Raw genomic sequence first — 20,283 nt, forward strand, 5'->3', positions numbered from 1 at the left:
AGACTTTGAAATATTACCACCTTTAAATTTGTAGCACTGAAAGTCTTCAGATTTATACCTCTGAATATTTTGCTTCGAAATTATGCATCTGAATATAATTGCTCTTGAATAGAACTCGTGAATTTTCAAGAACACGTTTTCACTGTTATTATTCAAGGTTAATACATTCAGATAAAAAAATTCAAGTTGAAAAAAATTCAAACAATATATTTCGAAGTTGCTCACATTCTGTAGACGAGATTCAGATTCCAAAATACGAGTTACATTTAAATTCAGAGCTCACATCCGGGACACCAAGGATGAGCAATCGATTCATTTGGATTTTCTTTCACCTTAAAAGGTGCAGTAGTTGCATTCTGTCGCCGCTAGATGGCAAATGCGCAAATTCACTGCTACAAATTCAAAAGTGGCGATATTTCAAAGTCTGATGAGACAGATTTACTTCCATACCCATCCAGGTCCAATCACTGACCCAGGAAGACATTCCTATAGGGAACAAGTATTTAACCAAAGGCAAAGGGTGGTACCCACTTGGACATTGTATATAGCTCCATTTATCGTGTAGGTGCATTTTTTTTTCAGGATTTGGAGGATAGTCCATCTGTCACTCTGCATACTTGTCATACGTTCACTGTGTTCTTCGTGGTCAGGAGCCCCGGAGAATCAATACAGAGCAGGTTTTATTTGGTTGGTGAATCATTCTCAGTGCTGTAATGACATGGAAGTGATAGTGGCACTTTAATGTGCATTCAGCTGGTGTTAGAGGACCAGACACCGCAGCGCTACTGGAAATTTTCTACTGGATTGAGAATAGCCCACCAACCAAAAAACTCTTCTATGCCATTGCAATCCACACCCTGAAGCCATATTTAATCATTTAGATTTATTGATAGCTACTACATCATGTTATATATTATATTCTGTATAAATGGTGTTTCTGCCCATTTCACTGTATGATGTAAGAATGTAACTTACCTACAGCTCATGAGCTTGGCACAAGGAATGACACAGTATATATTTATTTCTTCAGATCAGATTAAACTGATATTTTTATCAAGAATCCTCTACCTGTACACATTCACATAAGAAAAATAAAATCCATTCAAAACATTAAACCCCACTTATTAAAACATTTGAAGCTAAGTGTTACATGATTTACAATGCCTTTGTTAAGAAAATAAAGAGGTGAAACAATCGTCTCTGCTTACATGTTCATCCTTACAAATGGTTTTAAGACATGGTTACAGTGAGTTGGGGGAAGGGAGTCATTGGAGCACTGAGCATTATACAGCTGTCCATTCATATATTATTACATCAACTTGCTTTTGACAAATGTGCCTCAAGATAAAGCATGCTGTGTTGGGAAAGGCTACAAGCAAAAGGAGGCAGCATAGGAAGCCTGTGTGGCCATGTTGAATAATTATTGCACTGCAACGATCAAATCAATTTGTTGAACTCAGGGCAGCGTTATAAATCAGTATCATGTCATAGTACACTCCAACATTATTGATATGTATTTCAATTCAGGACAATTCCAAAAGTAAACAGCATAACTGAACGTTTTTTTTCTTCCGCTATACACATCTCTAAAGATTCTCAGGACATTCTCAAAACAGTGTCTAGTAACCAGTACAGATGAAAACAAATCCCACTGCAGAAGGAACCATTGCTTTCACAGATTATAAAACCAAACTGTACCCGTTTAACGTGACAAGGATCACTGTGACATGATCCTTCATCTTATTTTTTTTCTATGCAGACACGTACTGACTTTTAGTTAATGCTTTTTGGAGCATTAACTTGTATAAAAATAAAACGCAACATTAACTGACATTGTATGACACTTTACAGGACACATATGCACCTCAAATTCTCTAAGTTGTAATTATAATAATAACTTGGGGTTGTTTTTTGAATAGACATGGACAGAACACCTCCAATGTAAGCACTGAAGACATCATTCACTATGGCCTTTCAAACTATTGTAGTTAGATTTCCTTTTAGTATGTATAACAATTTCTTTATAATTGTATTAATTCTATATTAAAATAGTTTACACATACAATATACACTGCATTTCCCAGACACTGCTAAATCATAAGCATCACAGAAGCTCAGTGTTAATGGAGTACTTTAACACCAAAACTTTTTTTTATTTAGTTTTTTTATTTATTATTATTTTTTTTAAAAGCACCTCACAGCAGTAGACTTGCAGTGGTTGAACCGTTCACATCATAACTGGTGAAGTTCCACTCTTTCTTAAATTAAAGCAAAGGATTGGCTTTAAAGGGACAGAGCTTTTCATCACAGTTTGAGTTATCTACCAATGCTCACAGAAGATAACTAGACTCAACCAGAAAGTGACAAGTGCACGCTTAGACTCCGACTCAAATCCAAACTGGCTCATATCGGTTTAAATTTCAAAGCCTAAATACCCTAGATCTCAAAATGAAACATTTTAAAATTAAAGAGAAATTCCACATTTTTAAATTCCTGCATAGTAAAAAAAAAAAAACTATAATAAAAGTATATCAAGTGAGTATTGTAAAGAAACGTAGTCTTCAAATTTCTTTGCAATGTTAGTTACAAGAACCAAGGATCACTACACACCTAATGCAGCCATTATGAAAATCTATTATACATTCTATTTATTATCCAAAATGACCCGTGAACCAGTTTTTATATATAATGTTTTCTTTTTGAACAATTTTACTATTCAATCCCACGCCTAGACCCCTTTGCCTGAGAGTTTATAAAAATAAATAAAGAAGTAACTTACAATATACAGTGTCTCAGGCATTAGACAGTATCATTTCATTGCATGTAATAGCATTTTTTGAAGTAGCTTTAAATATAATTTATTGCTTCCAATGTCTGGTTCCTGTCTCCAACATTTTGAACAGCCCTAGACCAGTGTGATTTGAATGGTGTACTTGACATCAAAACTTTATTTCTGAATTTGAGTCTACATACTAAAAAATGTATTAGGCAGAAATTTGGAAAAGTTGATGGAATTTCCCTTTAAGGTGCTCAATATGACCACTTTTTATTACTAATAACCACTTGACTGCATCAGAATTAATATTTCTTAAATGCCCAGCTACCTACTGCCTAATATTAAAGAACAACTTCCACCTTCAGTTCTACACCTTAGGCCTTTTTGGAAAAGTTTCACAGGAGATGTGCGAGTCATGCGCTCCATGGTATAAAGAAACGTGATTTGCACCAGTACACCCACCCACTTTCACATCTTTGGCTTTTTTTAGTTAATTAGCAAATGACTGATTTGCACTGAAAACCCAGCATTCCACTCCTGGTGACCACGACTAAGCCTCAGAAACAGATTTTACTTCCTACCAAACATTTTATAATTATTATTAGCCAAGCTATAACTATCAGGCAGTTTTCTCACATTACAGTCCCTAACTTCCTCTATCAAAGTGCGTTATTGGTGCAAGAAAATCCTGATTTAAACTGAAAAGCTTACAGTATACTTTCATCTTAGGTCTGATTTAGAGCCCAAAGATCTATGGTGTATATTCATGCATACAGAAGATCTCTATCAAAATATTGACACTGCACAATCTCACTACTTCAAGGGGAACTACTTCAAGTTCTGCTAGAACAAGAAAATGTCTGACTGTAATTGCAGCTTCTACAAGGTTAAAATCAGAAATGGTTGAACAGCCTTGGGAAAAAAAATCCTAAAAGTGAATCCAGCAAACCAGGGAATAGGGTTTGCATAGCCTGGACTCTGTGCATGGCTTAAGCAGGATTCAGTTTGTTGAGCCCAGGTGAACTGATGCATAGATTACTTACTAACTAAGGCAGCATTACCTCAAAATATAAATGAAACTTTGAAGGAGAAGGGTAAAAGTGAGCCTAGACAAAAGGGTATGGAAAAGGTGCGCTCAATGACACATCACACACTTGGGTCCCTCCCAATCAAATACTTTCTTTTTCTCTTGCAATTGCTCTCTTTTTTGTCTTATTCTTCTTTATGAACTAGCAGCAATCTATCATATGAGACTGGGGGGGGGGGGCAAATCTGCCATGGAGACGATGTCCTGTGCCAAGCACATGCGAGAGCTTGTGTGTGTCACTCTTGGCCAAAGCCCTCCGTCTCCTCGATAGCCAACGTCAACTTTTCTTTCAGCTGTTCATAGCTTTTATAGGGGGGCAGATCCAAACGATTAAAGCTGTTATGGCAAACACAAAAGGGTAAAAGGTGAGCGTGAATAAAACCACAAAGCGTACACTGTGGAATGATACATAATTTCAGCAAAAAATGAAGGAATTAAAATATAATTTGAATAAGATAGGGCACTTAAAAAGCAGTCATTCACAATGCCTAGTGATTAAAATTACAGTCAAAAAGCACAGCCTAAGCATTATGGATACAGACACTGAAGCATTTGAAATTACATATGGGTAATTCTGTCATTCATATTTTGTAATTTACTCACCACGTGTGGCTCCGGGGAAGCCAGTTCTCTTTCCCCACTTTTTCAATGCAGAACTTCTGTGGCCCATTGCTTCCTATTGTATAAAAATATTTATGTTCAGTTTCTCAGTCATTTATCTACAGATAATGGAGTAACGTTTCATATCACAGTTAATAATATTAATGATGTTGATAATGAGAATGATAATAATAATAAATGTTTTTATAGATATCGGACAAAATAACGTGTAAGCAATGGTACTGTCATTAATTAAAACCTCAGGTACTACACATTAACGTTCTGTAAGTACAGGACAGTTTTTATTCCATCCACAGGAGGGCGACAAAATTTGATCACGTTGGGGGAAAAATTACTTAGTTACTACTCACTGGATGCATTTTATTTTTTTAACTAACTTAATGAGTGTTTAATAAGTAATTCAGAGTTTAAGTTCATTGCATTAAGTTGCATCCTCTAAAAATGTAATAAAATAAAAGATTAAGCATCAAACTCTCAAAAAAATAATCATTAAATAAGCACTAACAAATTGCCATTCTAAGCGGTTACAGATAATGAATGAATGAATGAATGAAATTGCCATTCATTTTGTTACTAGAAAAAATTAAATGTAAAACCAGAAAATGAGTTGAAATTAGTTATTTTAGCAATCACATCAGCACAAGCGACATCCCTGCCTGAGAAAACCTGTTTTGGGAAAGGTCAGTATACTGTGAAGAAATGTTAACTTTGTTTACAGTAACCAAGAGTCAGTGATGTGAACAGGCTATTCCCAAAACCCATTATTCCATATATTTCATGTATGCATATTTACCACAGAAAGCATGGAATATTCCAGTAAGAAGAGAAGGGGGGGGGGGGGGGAGTCTGCTGTGAAGGCCAAATTTAAATCATAGGAAGTTTAAAACTGCTGATGAATTAAACCGAGCTTACCCATGAGATCAGCAAATCCCCCAACAGGAAGCCTGCAGGTACCAGTCACAAACTGCAGTAGACGCATCCTCTTCTCATTGTCCATCTCCTTTACAAACTATATATGGAGAGAGTTAAAAAAAACAAGACTGAAAAGAAAGGGCAAAACAAAATTTGCAGCTCCAAAAATAAACCCACACGCAGAATCAGCAGTAATGTCAACAAAGATGCATCAGTGAAAAAAGCTCGCTCAAGAGTATAAGTATAGGATTCTTTCAAGCCCCATCTCTCATAGTTCATAGATGCATTTTTTTAACAATAATGAAATCATTTACTTTAAAAGATGCCAGTAAAAAGAGAAATGTGTTATCACTAGTATAGGACCAAAAAAAACCCTAACCCTGTGCTGAATTTATTAAAATAAAATGACTGAGCTACATCAGGAATTTCCAAAACCTCTGGGACACTCTGAGAATAAAGACTCACCTGCCAGAACCATATAATCTGCTTGCTGCTGCGAGCATAATGTCTGTAGATGGTGTTCCTCTGCCAATCTGAAAGATCTATCTCCTGCATCCCACAGAGCATCACCTAAAAGAACACACACACACACACAATTACTTACTGTAGGAAATATTTTAACAGTCAGTCAAGGCACTAATTATAGCTGGTTTAAAAATATTTTTTTAATAAAGCCCTTAGTAAGGAGTTCATAAGTAAAGAGTGAGAAATTGTGTAACTGTGTATACCTCCAGCTCTTTGGCATCAAAGTACTGCAGATACTGCTGGGGCAAGACTTCATTAAAACCTTCAAAGAAAGCTTGGGTTTGCTCCTCAACTCCCCTGGATAATCTCCACTCTGCTACTAGCCTAAAGGGGATCCACACATATACAAAATATCAAGTCACTTTAGGTAGCTAACATTGTCAGGCTTATGCCAAATAACTGCATTTAAATCTGTTTTACAATTACTAATGTCTCCTTATCTAAGAGTAGTACAGTCTCATATTTCAGGTGAGCAATAATCTCAGCCACAGAAGTTGGCGGAGAGTCTGATACTTTGAGTGAGTTGCGTTGGCTTCAGACTTGTGATTGGTCCTTTTGCATTATCAGTCAAATTTTTTTTCATAAATTTGTTGGAGAATCTTGGCTATGTTAAGTTTAAATGCGAGACTATGAGAGTCATTACCTAATATATTCCTCTTTGTTTTCCTCTGTTACGAGAATATTTCCTCCATCAGGCTTCAGCTCATGAGTGGTGACCTCACCCAAGATCTCCTTATCCACTGAGAAATACATCTCCAGCCCACACTCCTCCAAGTTATTCTCCCTGTGAATTAAGTTAATTGTAAATTTCAGCAATATCCACACTCTTAGCAAATAAAATAAATAAATAAATAAATAAAAAAAAAACACCTTCAACCCACACTCTTTGCAGGAGCCCTGTTTATTCTCTCAGAGAAGGAACATAGTCATGAATGTTATCATCAGCGATAGTTAATTTGATGTGAGTAAACACTGTTTTCACCCGTACATTCTGGTAATAATGCAGACGACTTTATCATGTTCAGCCTACGCTTCGGCTAGTTAGTCTTCCAGTGAATACATGCCAATATCAGAGAAATATTCAATCTAGTTCTTCCTGAAAACTACCACTTTCCCAAACCCTTATTTGGGATAAATCTCAAGGTATAGAAGTCACCATCATTACTAGCTATCAAGAGCAGTGAGTAAGAGTGGGTAGTTTTTTGAGAAAAGGAAAATCATTCTTTAGATTAGCACGGAAAAAATATATCAGGTTGAATATAACGTACATGGAAATGTGTTACTCAGTACATTACTATGTAATTAATGGTGTATTTACATATATATTGCAACAGCAGAAAAGTAACAAAAGCCAGAGGAATATGAAATGAGAACAATGTCTTTAAGGCACAGAGAGGGCCCCTAGTGGTATTGAATGCCAACAATGTACACCCAGGGCTTTTAATTATACTTACAGCTGCATATTTGGTTGTAGTTTGGTCAGTTTAATTCTCTTGTCATTTAAAATATTATTTTAAGATTAAATCTCTTCCTGACAGTCACTGCCCCTCTTCAGTTCATTATGTGCCTCTTTATAAATATGAAATTGCCTGCTGACATTTAATACTCACTTGATCCAGATGAGCGAGTTGTAGAACTCAGGGTCAATGGACTCTAGGTCTTTCAGGGCCAGAGGCTTGTTGAGTATACGCTTATAGAAGGGCAGGGAGAAGCCAGTGTCTATGAACTTCCCATGAAACAGAGCCTGGTGTAAAATAAGGAAACAAAGTAATTTCAAATTAAATTCAATGTGTGCTGTGTACCGAACACAACAGTCATATCAAAAGCACTTATTTTCTGATATTTTGTGAATTAATGTAGAATTCTGAAGTGATTAATAAATCAAAATTTGTACCATAGCAATGAAACGTCCAATAAACTTGAAGTACTTGAGGTGGTCTGGGTTGATTGAGGAGGCGGGGTTAATTTGTAGACAGTAGTTGTCCTTGCCTGCATACTCAAATAGACAGTACATGGGGTTCAAAACCTCATGAGACAAAAGGAAGAACCATTCCCTGTAACACACACACACATACAAACACAGTACATTATTTTTCACAGCACAATGTTTTTCACAGCACAGCCTAAGATCTGTTCATTTCCTTTATGCTTATCGTTGCAGATGACCCAGATATTACAGTAGACCACAACTGGAGCAGCATCTCCAAGTAGGCCACAGTGCTTCAGTATTAAACACTGTCAGTGCATCTCTAGCCACAGCTTAAACAGAGTACTTCAGGGATTAAAAACAAAACAAGTACAGATTCATGACCGAATTAAGAGGGTCAGTGTCACATGGAACTGAACAGAATTAGCATTTTAATGTGTGGGGAAACATCTGCAACCACCATCTCTCACCACTATTGTTTGTGTATGTAAATTACATACAGATGTCCATGATAAAGGCAGTCTGCAATGTTATAAAAAATTGAGAACAGGCACCAGGACTGATTTAAACAGTCTTGATCCTGATTTAAAACAAACTTTCATGAAGAATTGAGAGACGTTGAATCCACAACCCCAGAGCCCTGCCGCTGTGTGACAATCGACACCCCCTGCAGCAACACTGTGCCAGAGACTTAACAGAGCAACAATAAATGTACCTGGCAACACCTCCATAATCTAGCCCCTCCTCTCCTGGGAAGATGATCCAGAGTCGTCTCCTCAGATCTTGTGGATGGAAGCTCATGATCTGCATAAAAAAAAAAGTGTTTAGTTAAACATATTTTAATAACTAAAATATATTTGTTTTTACTGTTTTTTTAATCTCCAAGTTTTCTTTAACAGTTTTTCAACCTAATTATTAATTGTCACCATTTCCACCCATCAGTTACTCTCTCAGTGTTACCAGCTTCAGGAGAGTGGTGGCGAGCATCTGAAACCTGTCTGTTGTTCTTTTTTAAACTGCCTGAACTATACTGAATAACTTAACATGGCTGAAGAGAAGACAACATTCCAGACCCTTCACATCAGCTTACAAATGTCGTGTTAGTTAGCAACAGGAGCAGAGTGATGGGGCCCTCATCATACCCATCCAGAGAGCGAGGCTTACTGTGCTCTCCAGAATTTCTAGCTGAGGCATCACCAGGAATCAAACACATAGTCCACCCTTAGTTTAGGGATACCAAATGGCACAGCAGTCTAATTATTTAATTAAAAAGAGGAATCACTACTATTATCTAATGCTTCATAAAACAACTGACCTGCTGAAAAGAATCCTCAAACAGTGTCTTGCGGTTGACGTGAATTTTGATGTGCTGAGGCATTGACAGTTGCTATGGTGATGAAACAAAAAATAAAACATATATGTGAGAACTACAAAGAAAACAGGAACCTCATTTTATTTATATACATGTCAGTGACCTAAACATTTATTTTACAACATACCTGACACCAGAAGCGGAAGTAATGCACTTTAGCTTTAAAGTCTCGCACATAAGTAATCTGAGGGCCATTCTCACTGCGTATCAAATGGGAGAAAAATACATCTAATAGAACACATTTCTTAAAATTCCCTATAATATTGTATAATAGTATATAATACATGCTAGGTAAAATAACATATGGATGTAAGGATATAAGGAAGGAAAATTAAAATAAAGCTCACAGTGAGGATTTGCCAGTGCGAGGGTCTATGTAGGTGGTCCTTCTCCTGTTGTGATCAACAAAATAAGGAATCCCATCCACAGTGAATCTCATTTCCCATCCTTCTGGCAAAGGCTTCTCATTCAACAACCTAAAGCAAACAAAGGAAGAACACTTTTAAAATATTTTTCCAAAATTTGTCACCTGTCATGCCTTCTGTTGAACCTGCTCTGAACCCTGATCTCAAAAACTCAACTACCTAGAACTCCTCTGACTGTCACATGACTCCTCCAGCCACCAGGTCGACCTCACAGCTCTAACTCTCCTGATTATTGACTGGTTGCACCTGTAATCAAGCCTTTTATTAACTCTCTCTTTCTAAGAGTCCTTTGCAATGTATCGTCCCTGTTCTCAGAGCGTACCAAGCCTTTCTTATATCTGTGTTTTTTGGTTTTGATCTATTCTTGTTCATTGACTATGGTTTTGCCTCTCCCTTTTTGGACATTGTTTCTCTTATTGGTTTTGACTCTTTCGACTGCCTCTAGGATTATGACTGTGTTTTGCATATATGTCTGGACGTGTCTGGCCTCAGCTGAAGTCATCACATCACTACATGATCCAGATGTATCATGGGTAATACAAAAGTCTACAGTAAACAGTTTGAAGTGGGGTTAGTGCATAAGGATATGATCTAAAAGAAGCCTTATGTATTTTTTTTAATAATGGTGTCTCACCCTTGTGTGCGAGGGTCCTCCCATTGCGTTGACCTTGTTGGATGATGAACAAAGTACATTCTTCCATTACTGTCAGTGCGTTTTTCTGTATTCCAAGAAAGAGTACATACTTAAACACACTTAATATCACATGCAAGTTCAGACATACATCACTTTCTGCTATAGCATAAAATATTAAATAAGTTATCATTTTGTGCTTTATGATAAAGGCATGTTTTAGATATTTGAGTCAGTGGTGAAGGTAACTGTGAGGTAGTTATTGCTTGTCTCACCCCATCCTTGTGGTAAAGGACCCAGTGGATCAAATTCTTTATTAGTAGTTGGTGCTAACTGGTCCTGGAGCTAAGTAGTGCAGAAGGAAAGACACGACAGGGAAAGACAGACAAACAGTTAAAAATATCCAAAAAAAAAAAAAAAAAAAAAAGTTGAGAAATGTGTTTTTTATTTCAGGGGATAAAGATACCTTTATAGTAAAAGGATCAGTCAATTACAGCTAAACGGTAAAGCCCTGGGTACATGACTTTTAATGTAAATTATAAATAGACTGGATATCTCACACTGCACAGCAATCTTTGGGGGATTTTTTATGTAGACAGGAAAAATGTCAGTTACACACTAAATGACTGGGGAGAACTCACTACATGACCACAAACGTGTGACTCACGTTCCTAGGAGATACAGATACAAACATGGAAGTACAGCTTGGTGCCGTTTTTGTTTACACTGCTATTTGTGCGGACTCTGGTATTTAGGTACATATGCATCTTCCCCTTTGTATTGTCTTGCAGTTTTCCAAGGTTTCACAGTTTACATTCAGAAACTATTTGTCTTTTAAGGTGGAATGGTGTGTTTGAGGAAGAAAACATCTGTTTGTATGTGGCTGAAGTTTAACTTGTCTGTACGATTTTATTCACTGTTTGAATTTCCACAGAAACACATCTGTAACTACAGCTGATTAGTGGAACAGGAATAGAGCAATATCCTCATTTCAATTAGTGATTTTCAATGTTTGGAGGTAAATTCACTGTCTAAAAAAAACCCAGATTTCTTTTCTGTGCCTTAAGCAGAGAGAGAGAATTCCTAGCATACTGGACCGAAACACTTTTTGTTAGCCATTTACAGACACCAGGGTTTCATAAACATATTAAACCAGTTTCAAGCACACAAACACATTGGAGAGCTAGCACATGGTGAGGAAACATCCTCAGAATTTTATAAAAAGTGTTTTTTGATTAACATTGTGAATGTCACCTTTAAGCTGTTATGTAATGTTGATAGGTAGAAGACAAGGCTGGTTTATGGAACACAGCAAATTCACCAGGGTAAATTCAACACTATTAGTTGATTTAACACTGGTATATTTGCTCTGCAGATGCTGCTTCCTGTGTTTCCTTTTTGCACCATATTTGGCTGTTGAAGGGATCCATTCGGGCTTGAGTTGGTGAACAGTTTACACAACTAGATTATATTAAAGATCAGTTAAACAAATAATTTAACATGTCTGAAATGCTTTGGCGGCACGGTGGCGCAGCAGGTAGTGTCGCAGTCACACAGCTCCAGGGGCCTGGAGGTTGTGGATTCGATTCCCGCTCCGGGTAACTGTCTGTGAGGAGTTGGTGTGTTCTCCCCGTGTCCGCGTGGGTTTCCTCCGGATGCTCCGGTTTCCTCCCACAGTCCAAAAACTCACCTTGCAGGTGGATTGGCGACTCGAAAGTGTCCGTAGGTGTGAGTGTGTGAGTGAATGTGTGTGTGTCTGTGTTGCCCTGTGAAGGACTGGCGTCCCCTCCAGGGTGTATTCCCGCCTTGCGCCCAATGATTCCAGGTAGGCTCTGGACCCCCCGCGACCCTAAATTGGATAAGCGGTTACAGATAATGGATGGATGAAATGCTTTGACTGAAATGTGATTTGGAGGCAATAAATCTGAGCCACTCAAATGCCCTTACTTTCCCTCCAACTGTCAACTTCATCGGCATCAGAATCTGCAGACTATAGCAAGCTACCACAGATTTAGCCCAACTGGAAACAGGTGTTAAAAATCAGGCTAAACATCACACAGTATAACCCAGTTTAAAGGGTAAACCATGTGGTTGCATTAGTCCTTACCCCATAGATGAATCTCTGGTTGAACTGTTGCATGGCTCCCTGCAGTTGACTACGCTGGTTCTGCCACTCCTCATAATTCCTCACAGACTCTGCGGTGGGTCTCTGCCATGTGGTTGTCCGACTGATGTGATCAACATAATACACCCTACCCAACGGGTCCAAGCGCCGCTCCCACCTAAACCACAATCAATCAAAAACCTCTTAAAAACAATTAAAATATTTTCTCTCAGTCATTCAGAAGGGGCAAGATATATATATATATATATATATATATATATAAAATCATTATATGTATTGAACTGAATAATAACAGTAATAATATATTTATTTTAGACAAAAACTTTCTCAAATATAAAGCTCTTCAGATATCTGGTTTAAACCACCAGTCTATTCAGTTTTCATTTGTACATCCACTTTTAGGCAATATAGGCATAGGAACAAAACAGATTTACAGAAAACTAGTGATGCCTTTTACAATTTAGATGGCTTTATAAACATCTAATTTATTTATGCAGAAAATCTGAACATTTTCAACGTATTGTGTCTAAGAATAATCAATGTAATGGCTAGATTTTAAGTCAAATATGTATTTAATAGAGACTACACTACCCAGGAGGCAACGGTTCTGGTCTCTCCCATGTGGTCCTCTTCTCAATGTGATCCACAAAGTATATTCTACCATTCTGATCCACTCTCTGCTCCCATCTGTGATATATGAGTGAGAAGATTTAGTGAGTAAGTTCACAGAGCTGGCAACTGTATTGTCTAATTGTAGTTTATTTCTCTACAAGTGTACAGTTGGCTTTCTGAATGTTTTATCTATTAAGACAGACCCATCCAGGTTCTTAGAAACAGCGCTAAATTTAGCATCACTTTCAGAGACAAGTTACTGACCATGAGTCTCAAATGGTTAGAAATCTGATGGATTACAACATTGTCAATTTAATTTTACAAAGAAACTCACCCAGGAGGAAGAGGGCCGTTGTTGATGGGGGACATTCTGGGTGGAGTGGGGCTGACCCTGAGAGACTGACCAGACCCAGAACCCAAAACAGTGTTTGACCCCTGGCTTGCAGGCTCACCATTCACACAAATGCGTGGGGAGGTTTCTGGACTAGGACCAGCACTGCCATGGGTGGGAGTAGAGCCTGTAGAAGATGCTAAAGACAAATAAAAAAAAAAATTTTCATAGCCATCAAATAAAATATATAAAAAAAATGCTTAAACCTATGTAAGAATAGTTCATGTGGCAAATAATTGATAAAACAGCACTTATAACACTTAGTTATATCAAAATAACTTTTTGAGAAAGAAAATGCCTCTTTAACCTTAGCACTGGTAAACATCTTCACCATGTTACATTTTTATAGATTGAGGGAAAATGAATCTGATCATATAATATTCATATATTCATATATATATATATATATATATATATATATATATATATATATATATATATATATATATATATATATATATATATATATATATATATATATATAAGCAAAAGTTAAAATAATTTGCAACTGGCTTTCTAATCTAGCAGATTTAAATATAAAATAAATAATAATAAAAAAAAAATAAATTAAGCCTACCACTGAAACAAAGTGCTCACCTGTGGAGGAGGGGGGTTTTTGAGGGGAAGGTGGAGGTGGGCGTTGAGGTCTGGGTGGCCTGGGTGGCCTTAGAGCCCCTGCAGAAGGGGAGGAAGATCCTTTACTGCCAACAGCATGGCCATTGGGAAGAGTGGAATCATCAGCTATGTCACTGGATGGAGAGGAATCTCGACTTGATCTGACAAAAGAAATTGCACACATTTTAAATAATCGTTTAAATAATCACTAACTTGATGCAGAATTTACAGATATATAGATAAATATATCTATTTCTAAACTGGGGTATGGATAGAAAAGTTCCTGATATGGAATCCTACAAAAATATATAAAAATAAATAAATACATAAATAAAATAAAATAAATAATTACTAAAAAAAAAAACAAAAAAAAACAGAAAGCTATCATACCTCCCGGCAGCATCCCCATTCAGTCTTGACTCCCCATTTGGAAGAGCATCTGGTAGTAAAGAATACACACAATTAATCTAGCTAATCTAGCACCACAGAAGCAGCACATAAATGTATGACTTAGGCCAGATTTAAAGGCCATTTAAAAGTTGTTCTGAATTAAAACTTGGGCTGAGAATATGACTACATCAGAGTGAAAGAGAAAATTTTATGACAACAGATGTTTTGTTAAAAAAACAGATGTCTTACTGTGCTTCTGCTCCTCTGAGGCAAAGGTTTCAGGATCCACTTGCATTCCATCCAAACACACAGACAAATCCCCCACCACGTCACTGCCGTCTGTCTCTGCACTCAGCGGCAATGTCCGCACCACCTCAAAGACTGAAGAGAATAGTAACAACAAAGGAAAAGTGTGAGTGAGATGAAAATGCAGGAACAAGAGCACATTAGTGAAAAACATTTGTTAAAACCTGAGCAATAGCAGGAGGCATTTATTAAAACACATTTTAAGGTTTAATATCTCTACTTATAATATTATTATGAAAAGGCTTATGGACATACATGAAACAATAATCTGTGAATCATTTTGTCTGTGACCCAAAAACCACATAATATATTAAAATAACTGGGCGGCACGGTGGCGCAGCAGGTAGTGTCGCAGTCACACAGCTCCAGGGGCCTGGAGGTTGTGGGTTCGATTCCCGCTCCGGGTGACTGTCTGTGAGGAGTTGGTGTGTTCTCCCCGTGTCCGTGTGGGTTTCCTCCGGGTGCTCCGGTTTCCTCCCACAGTCCAAAAACACACGTTGCAGGTGGATTGGCGATTCGAAAGTGTCCGTAGGTGTGAGTGTGTGAGTGAATGTGTTGCCCTGTGAAAGACTGGCGTCCCCTCCAGGGTGTATTCCCGCCTTGCGCCCGATGATTCCAGGTAGGCTCTGGACCCCCCGCAACCCTAAATTGGATAAGCGGTTACAGATAATGAATGGATGGAACTGAACACAAATTTTGCCATAGATTTTCCATTATTTATTTTATTGTATTTGTGTTAAAGGTATCATCTATGATTGTGGGGAACTGCAGTTCTTTCTGGTTTGTCTACATTCAGACCTCTGCATCCTTTAATGTGGAACGGTAGTTTTAAGGACAAAAAAGGCTGTTGCTTGCATGTGGCTGAACTTTAACTTGTCTGTAAGTTTTTATTCAGTTTCAATTACCACAAAACCCATGTGTAACTCGAGTCTTTTAGGCTTGTAGAACTTTTGGTCTGTGTTTACTTTTATGCAGTTAGCAGCATCCTGAATTTAGAGTCAGTTCTAACCTAAATAAGCTGAAACAGCAAAAATAAGTAATAAAAATATTACTTGACTATTGAGCAGGAATAAAGCAATTTCCTCATTTGTTTTCATGATTTTCAGTGTTTGGAGGTCTCTTTGTCATTTCTCTCCCATGAGCAGAAAGAGAGGAAGCGTAGCATGTCTGACTGAGCCCCCTTTTTTTTTTATTATTATTATTATTTTTTTTTTTACCATTTACTAGTGTTTCTTAAACACAGACTGGGACCAGCACACAAACAAACTGGAAAGGAAACATCTTTTGAACTGTATACGGAGAGTCACCTTCAATGCTGATCTAGGATCTGATTCATACTTCAAGGCCAAATTTTTCAAAGTGGGTGTTTCATGGTCATGTGGTATACACACATGGTGTTTCTGAAAAGAGCCTTTGTTTTGAAACCAGTAAGCCAGCTCACCTGCCTTTCTCAGTGGCCATTCAGGGAGCATGTCAAATATGCAACACACACACTTAGCCCAGACATGCCACCATTACAATCAATAAACACCTTCACTACATAAACTGTTAATAAATAAACACTACACTCACAAACACACATCTGTGTCTTATTATAATGTGAAAAACACGATTAAAACCTAGGGTGGAAAATAATGAAACTTACTCTTCATGTCATTGGATTTGAGGGTCTCGCTGACATCTAAAGTTGCCATTCCTAGCAAAATATCTGCTTTGAGAGTCTGATGACTCCACACACGAAAAATCAACTTGCTGAAGGGAGTAACAATCCTTGAGGGAATAAAAAAAACAAGGACTCAGCACTTAAGAAAACTGTTAGCCTGTAATCAAACTGCATTTTGAAATTGCTCTGAAAATCCTACACTGTAAGAGGCTGCTTCCATTTGGGGCTGTGTGTGTTGGTGCATTTCTCTGTTTTTTTAGATTGGCCATCCACGGACACTTCCACATATGGACTGGGTCCAAACCAGTTCTTCTTGTTCTCCTTCAGCTTCGCTGACAGGACTGATAAGCCCATAAAGTAAACATATAAACAAAGAGGGAAATGACCATGAACTGAATGGAGACTGATACAACACTGAAATACCATTTATTTAAATAATAAATAAATAAATAAATAATAAAAACCTGAACAGCAGCAATAGCACATTGGTTTTTTAAGACATGCTCACCTATTATCTGTAATTGGGCCTTCATTTTACAAACATGGGTTTTTCCCCAGCTGTGGGGAAAAAAAACATGAAAAAAAAGAAACGGTTACTTATATGGCTCCGAGAGAGACACGCTAAAAATCTAACAAATCAGGCAAAATGATTCTTTATAAAAAATTCACAGGTTCCACAAAAATATTATACATTTTTCATGAAAGCAATTTTCATTACCATATCTCACTTCAAATGTATCAACAAACACTAGCCTAAAGACAATGTGACAGATCTGCAGTGAGAAATAATCTTTGTGAAGAGTTTGTGACATGTGATGTTTATCCTTAAGGCATTAGGAGCTAATTTTGTGACAGGAAAAGTCTAGCGTAATCCTGCCCAGATTAGAGATGATGTAACCCAAAGTCTGGAGAACATCAAAGTTCCTAGAACTTAAAATGTCTCTAGAATATGATGACAGAGGATACCAAAAGCTTTAGAGAGAATGATGCTTGACCTGCAGAATATAGGCCTACAAATGTATTCCATTGCTATTTCACAAACAGCAATTTTAAAATACATGATTATAGAACTATTTTAGTTACATATTAAAGCATGGTTTCCCAGTCTCAGTCCTAGAGACCCTATGTCCTCAATGTTTTTCTCACTCTAACACACCTAACTCAGTCTCCAGCTTGTTAATTAGTTAATGTGTTAGATCATATGTGATTTATGTGTGAAACTGGACTGGGATCGGAACCCTTGTACTAATGATTGCTCTAAGTTTGTGAACTCACAGAAAGCATTTATAATCCCCAAGTTTAAGTCACAAGTAGCTTAAACTTTATTGAACACCGCAATAAAGGAGTAAGGCAACCACAGTGTGTTCTGAACAGGCTTATGGTAGGTGAGAATGTGGAACATTTATAGCTACTCAACATACATCATTAAACCAATGAGCCCTAACATTATGACCACCTTCTTGTTTCTACACATACTGATCAACCCCTTAGCTCCACTGACCACAGAGGGGCACTTTGTAATTCTACAGATACATATTTGAAGTCCATTTGTTGCTTTGTATACTTTGTTTGCCCCCTTTCACCCTGTTCTTCAGTGGTTAGGACCCCCAGAAGACCAAAACAGAGTAGGTATGTTTTGGGTCGTGCATTCTTAGCACTGCAGCAACACTGATGTGACGGTGTGTTAGTGTGTGCGGTGCTGGTTAGAGTGGATCAGACACAGCAGTCTTGCTGGTGATATTAAATCCTGTAGTGTCTCTGCTGGACAGAAAATAGTCCACCAAAACAAAAAAGAAAAACCCAGCCAACAGCATTCAGTAACCATAGATGAAGGATGAAGGACTAGCAAATAACTAACACAATCTGTGCAGCAACAGATGAGTTACTGTCCCTGACTTAAAAAAGAAATCCAGCAGCACTGCTGTGTCTGACCTGCCCCGTGGTGATCCTGTAGGGGTCCTGACCACTGAAGCTCAGGGTGAAAGTGGGCAATAAAACTATGGAGCAACAGAACGACTACAGTCTGTGATTGTAGAAATAGAAGTGCTCTTCTATAGCCAAAGGAGTTAAGAGACTGGAGAATGAATGCAGAACTAAGGTGGTGGTCACAAAATTATTGCTGACTGTGTAATTACAAAGTATTTTTTCCCCTGCATAATTACCTTGGCTTTTCTTTTATAGAGCATATTATTTTTTTTTTACTATAACATGGATGAGTCACCAGAATCCACTAAAAAAGTAATAAACAAAGTGTTTGCAATTATTTTTTTTATTTTTTGTTGTTTAATTATTCTTTGTCCAGCAGTGACAGTGAGGTGCTTAAAACCTCCAGAAGCCTTGCTCTGTCTGATCCACTTGCACCAGTGCAACACACTTTAAAACACCACCACCACACCCAAGTTTTTGCAGTGCAGAAAGCGATCTACCTTTCAGTAATCTTCACCACTGAAGTCAAAGGGAGATAATAAAATATGCAGATTAACAAATGGATTACTGTCTACAACTGGAGATGAAAAATGTTTACCTTATGGTAAGCAGAGTGAATAAAATGGAAATGAGCATAGAAATAATATTCAATTTGGTGTTATATCTGATTTGTGTATTTTATAGGCATTGTTTGTAGCTAAAGAAAGTTATAGTGTTCTGCATTTACATTTGCTAATAATTATAAGAACCAAAAGTATGTATGATTTTAAGAAGAAAATAATTGCAGAACTGATTTATCACATATTAGTTAGCTACCATTATCTCTATTAATTGTCCACCTGTAGCCCACAACAACAGAGTAAATCACAGTGATAATTGAGAGGGGAGAATAATCTTATAGGAATGCCTAGTTCTGTAAGTCAGGAAAACAGAATATAGGCTGTATTAAAACAAGCTCTTCCCCCAAAACTTGACAGGTAACATTAAGGTAAACTGACAGAGGAAACTTGAATTCAAGGTGACTGCTTGGCTAGCCAGTTAAAATAAAGACACGGGGGTTTTCGTTATAATAAACATTTAAAAACTGAATTCAGTTATGATATGTGTTATTGTCTTTATGAAATATTGTTATTTGTCAATAAACACTAAATGTTACGTTGCTGTCACCATAACTAGCCCATAGCTAACGTTAGCTGTTCGGGCGGTAAAACTCTTTTAAATAGCTACAACTTGAACTTAAAGATACCGAAACTACCTTTATAGGTTTAATTGTCACCGGTTCTTTCTGACGATAGACTAAATTACATAACACTGACTGACCGTTATACGATTAAAAAAACAGCCGGTGACTCAATAAGGAAGTAGCGACAAAATTGAACATTTCGGTTCCACCTTAAATGGTTCACCGTTACATTCTGGCGTATGGGAGACGCTGGAATGATGTAACTGTCCATTTAAGGTGGAACAGAAAATGGGATTTCAAGCTAACGGTATTAGCACAACAAGACGCTCGTTGGTTTGTCAAAATACCCGTTCGCTTCAAACATCTTACCAGACACAGGCGAAGATCTGCGAAGCTCAGTCTCGGCGATTAGGAACCGCAGACAATGGGAAGGGACACATTTTAATTTGCCTTATGTACTCAAACATTTTTCCATCTTCACTACAGTGACCAAAGGTCCTCTACCACCGCCTCCACCATTATGTCATGTGACTCAGTAACAGCGAAGCTAAGAACGTCTCTAAACAAACCACACACACACGCACACGCACGCCCGTTTTTTTTTTTTTTGCCTGCGTTGTGAGGCCATAACATAGATTTCCATTAATTTCTTGGATAATTAGCCTAAGCTTGTCCATAAGTACTAGTAGCCTAACGCTAACCTTTAACCTACCCTAACTGTAACACTAACCTTTCCCTTAATTATTTCCCTTACACTGACCTTATGTTGATCCTAACCTTAACTGTATTCTTACGC

At 37.5% G+C, this 20,283-nt stretch overlaps 1 protein-coding gene across 2 annotated transcripts; it reads right to left on the reverse strand.

Moving 5' to 3' along the window:
- Nucleotides 1-898: 898 nt before the first annotated feature.
- On the reverse strand, nt 899-20,006 carry itcha (itchy E3 ubiquitin protein ligase a). Of its 2 annotated transcripts, XM_066664488.1 has the most exons (25): nt 19,857-20,006; nt 18,805-18,823; nt 16,887-16,936; nt 16,578-16,719; nt 16,361-16,485; nt 14,659-14,790; nt 14,410-14,458; nt 14,002-14,180; nt 13,348-13,543; nt 12,993-13,088; nt 12,384-12,558; nt 10,552-10,621; nt 10,280-10,364; nt 9,568-9,696; nt 9,348-9,420; nt 9,164-9,235; nt 8,564-8,652; nt 7,816-7,975; nt 7,532-7,665; nt 6,565-6,705; nt 6,125-6,245; nt 5,862-5,966; nt 5,397-5,493; nt 4,467-4,539; nt 899-4,199 (listed from the first exon to the last, which is right to left on the reverse strand). In XM_066664488.1, the coding sequence occupies exons 3-25, from the start codon at nt 16,909-16,911 to the stop codon at nt 4,100-4,102; spliced, it is 2,568 nt and encodes an 855-aa protein (XP_066520585.1). In that variant the 5' UTR covers nt 16,912-16,936; nt 18,805-18,823; nt 19,857-20,006; the 3' UTR covers nt 899-4,099. The 2 variants fall into 2 exon arrangements, with proteins under 2 accessions (XP_066520585.1, XP_066520586.1); XM_066664489.1 differs by lacking the exon at nt 18,805-18,823.
- Nucleotides 20,007-20,283: the final 277 nt, after the last annotated feature.

Source organism: Hoplias malabaricus, chromosome 3 (genome assembly GCF_029633855.1).
Source record: "Hoplias malabaricus isolate fHopMal1 chromosome 3, fHopMal1.hap1, whole genome shotgun sequence".
In the NCBI taxonomy this organism is placed as follows: domain Eukaryota; kingdom Metazoa; phylum Chordata; class Actinopteri; order Characiformes; family Erythrinidae; genus Hoplias; species Hoplias malabaricus.

Coding starts and splice junctions, on each gene's coding strand:
- itcha (XM_066664489.1), bottom strand. CDS start 16,911: ATGAAGGCCCAATTACAGATAATAG. Junction 10,365..10,551: donor TCCTTTACCACAAGGATGGG/GTGAGACAAGCA, acceptor CTTGGAATACAG/AAAAACGCACTGACAGTAAT. Junction 8,653..9,163: donor TTGAGGATTCTTTTCAGCAG/GTCAGTTGTTTT, acceptor TTTTTTATGCAG/ATCATGAGCTTCCATCCACA.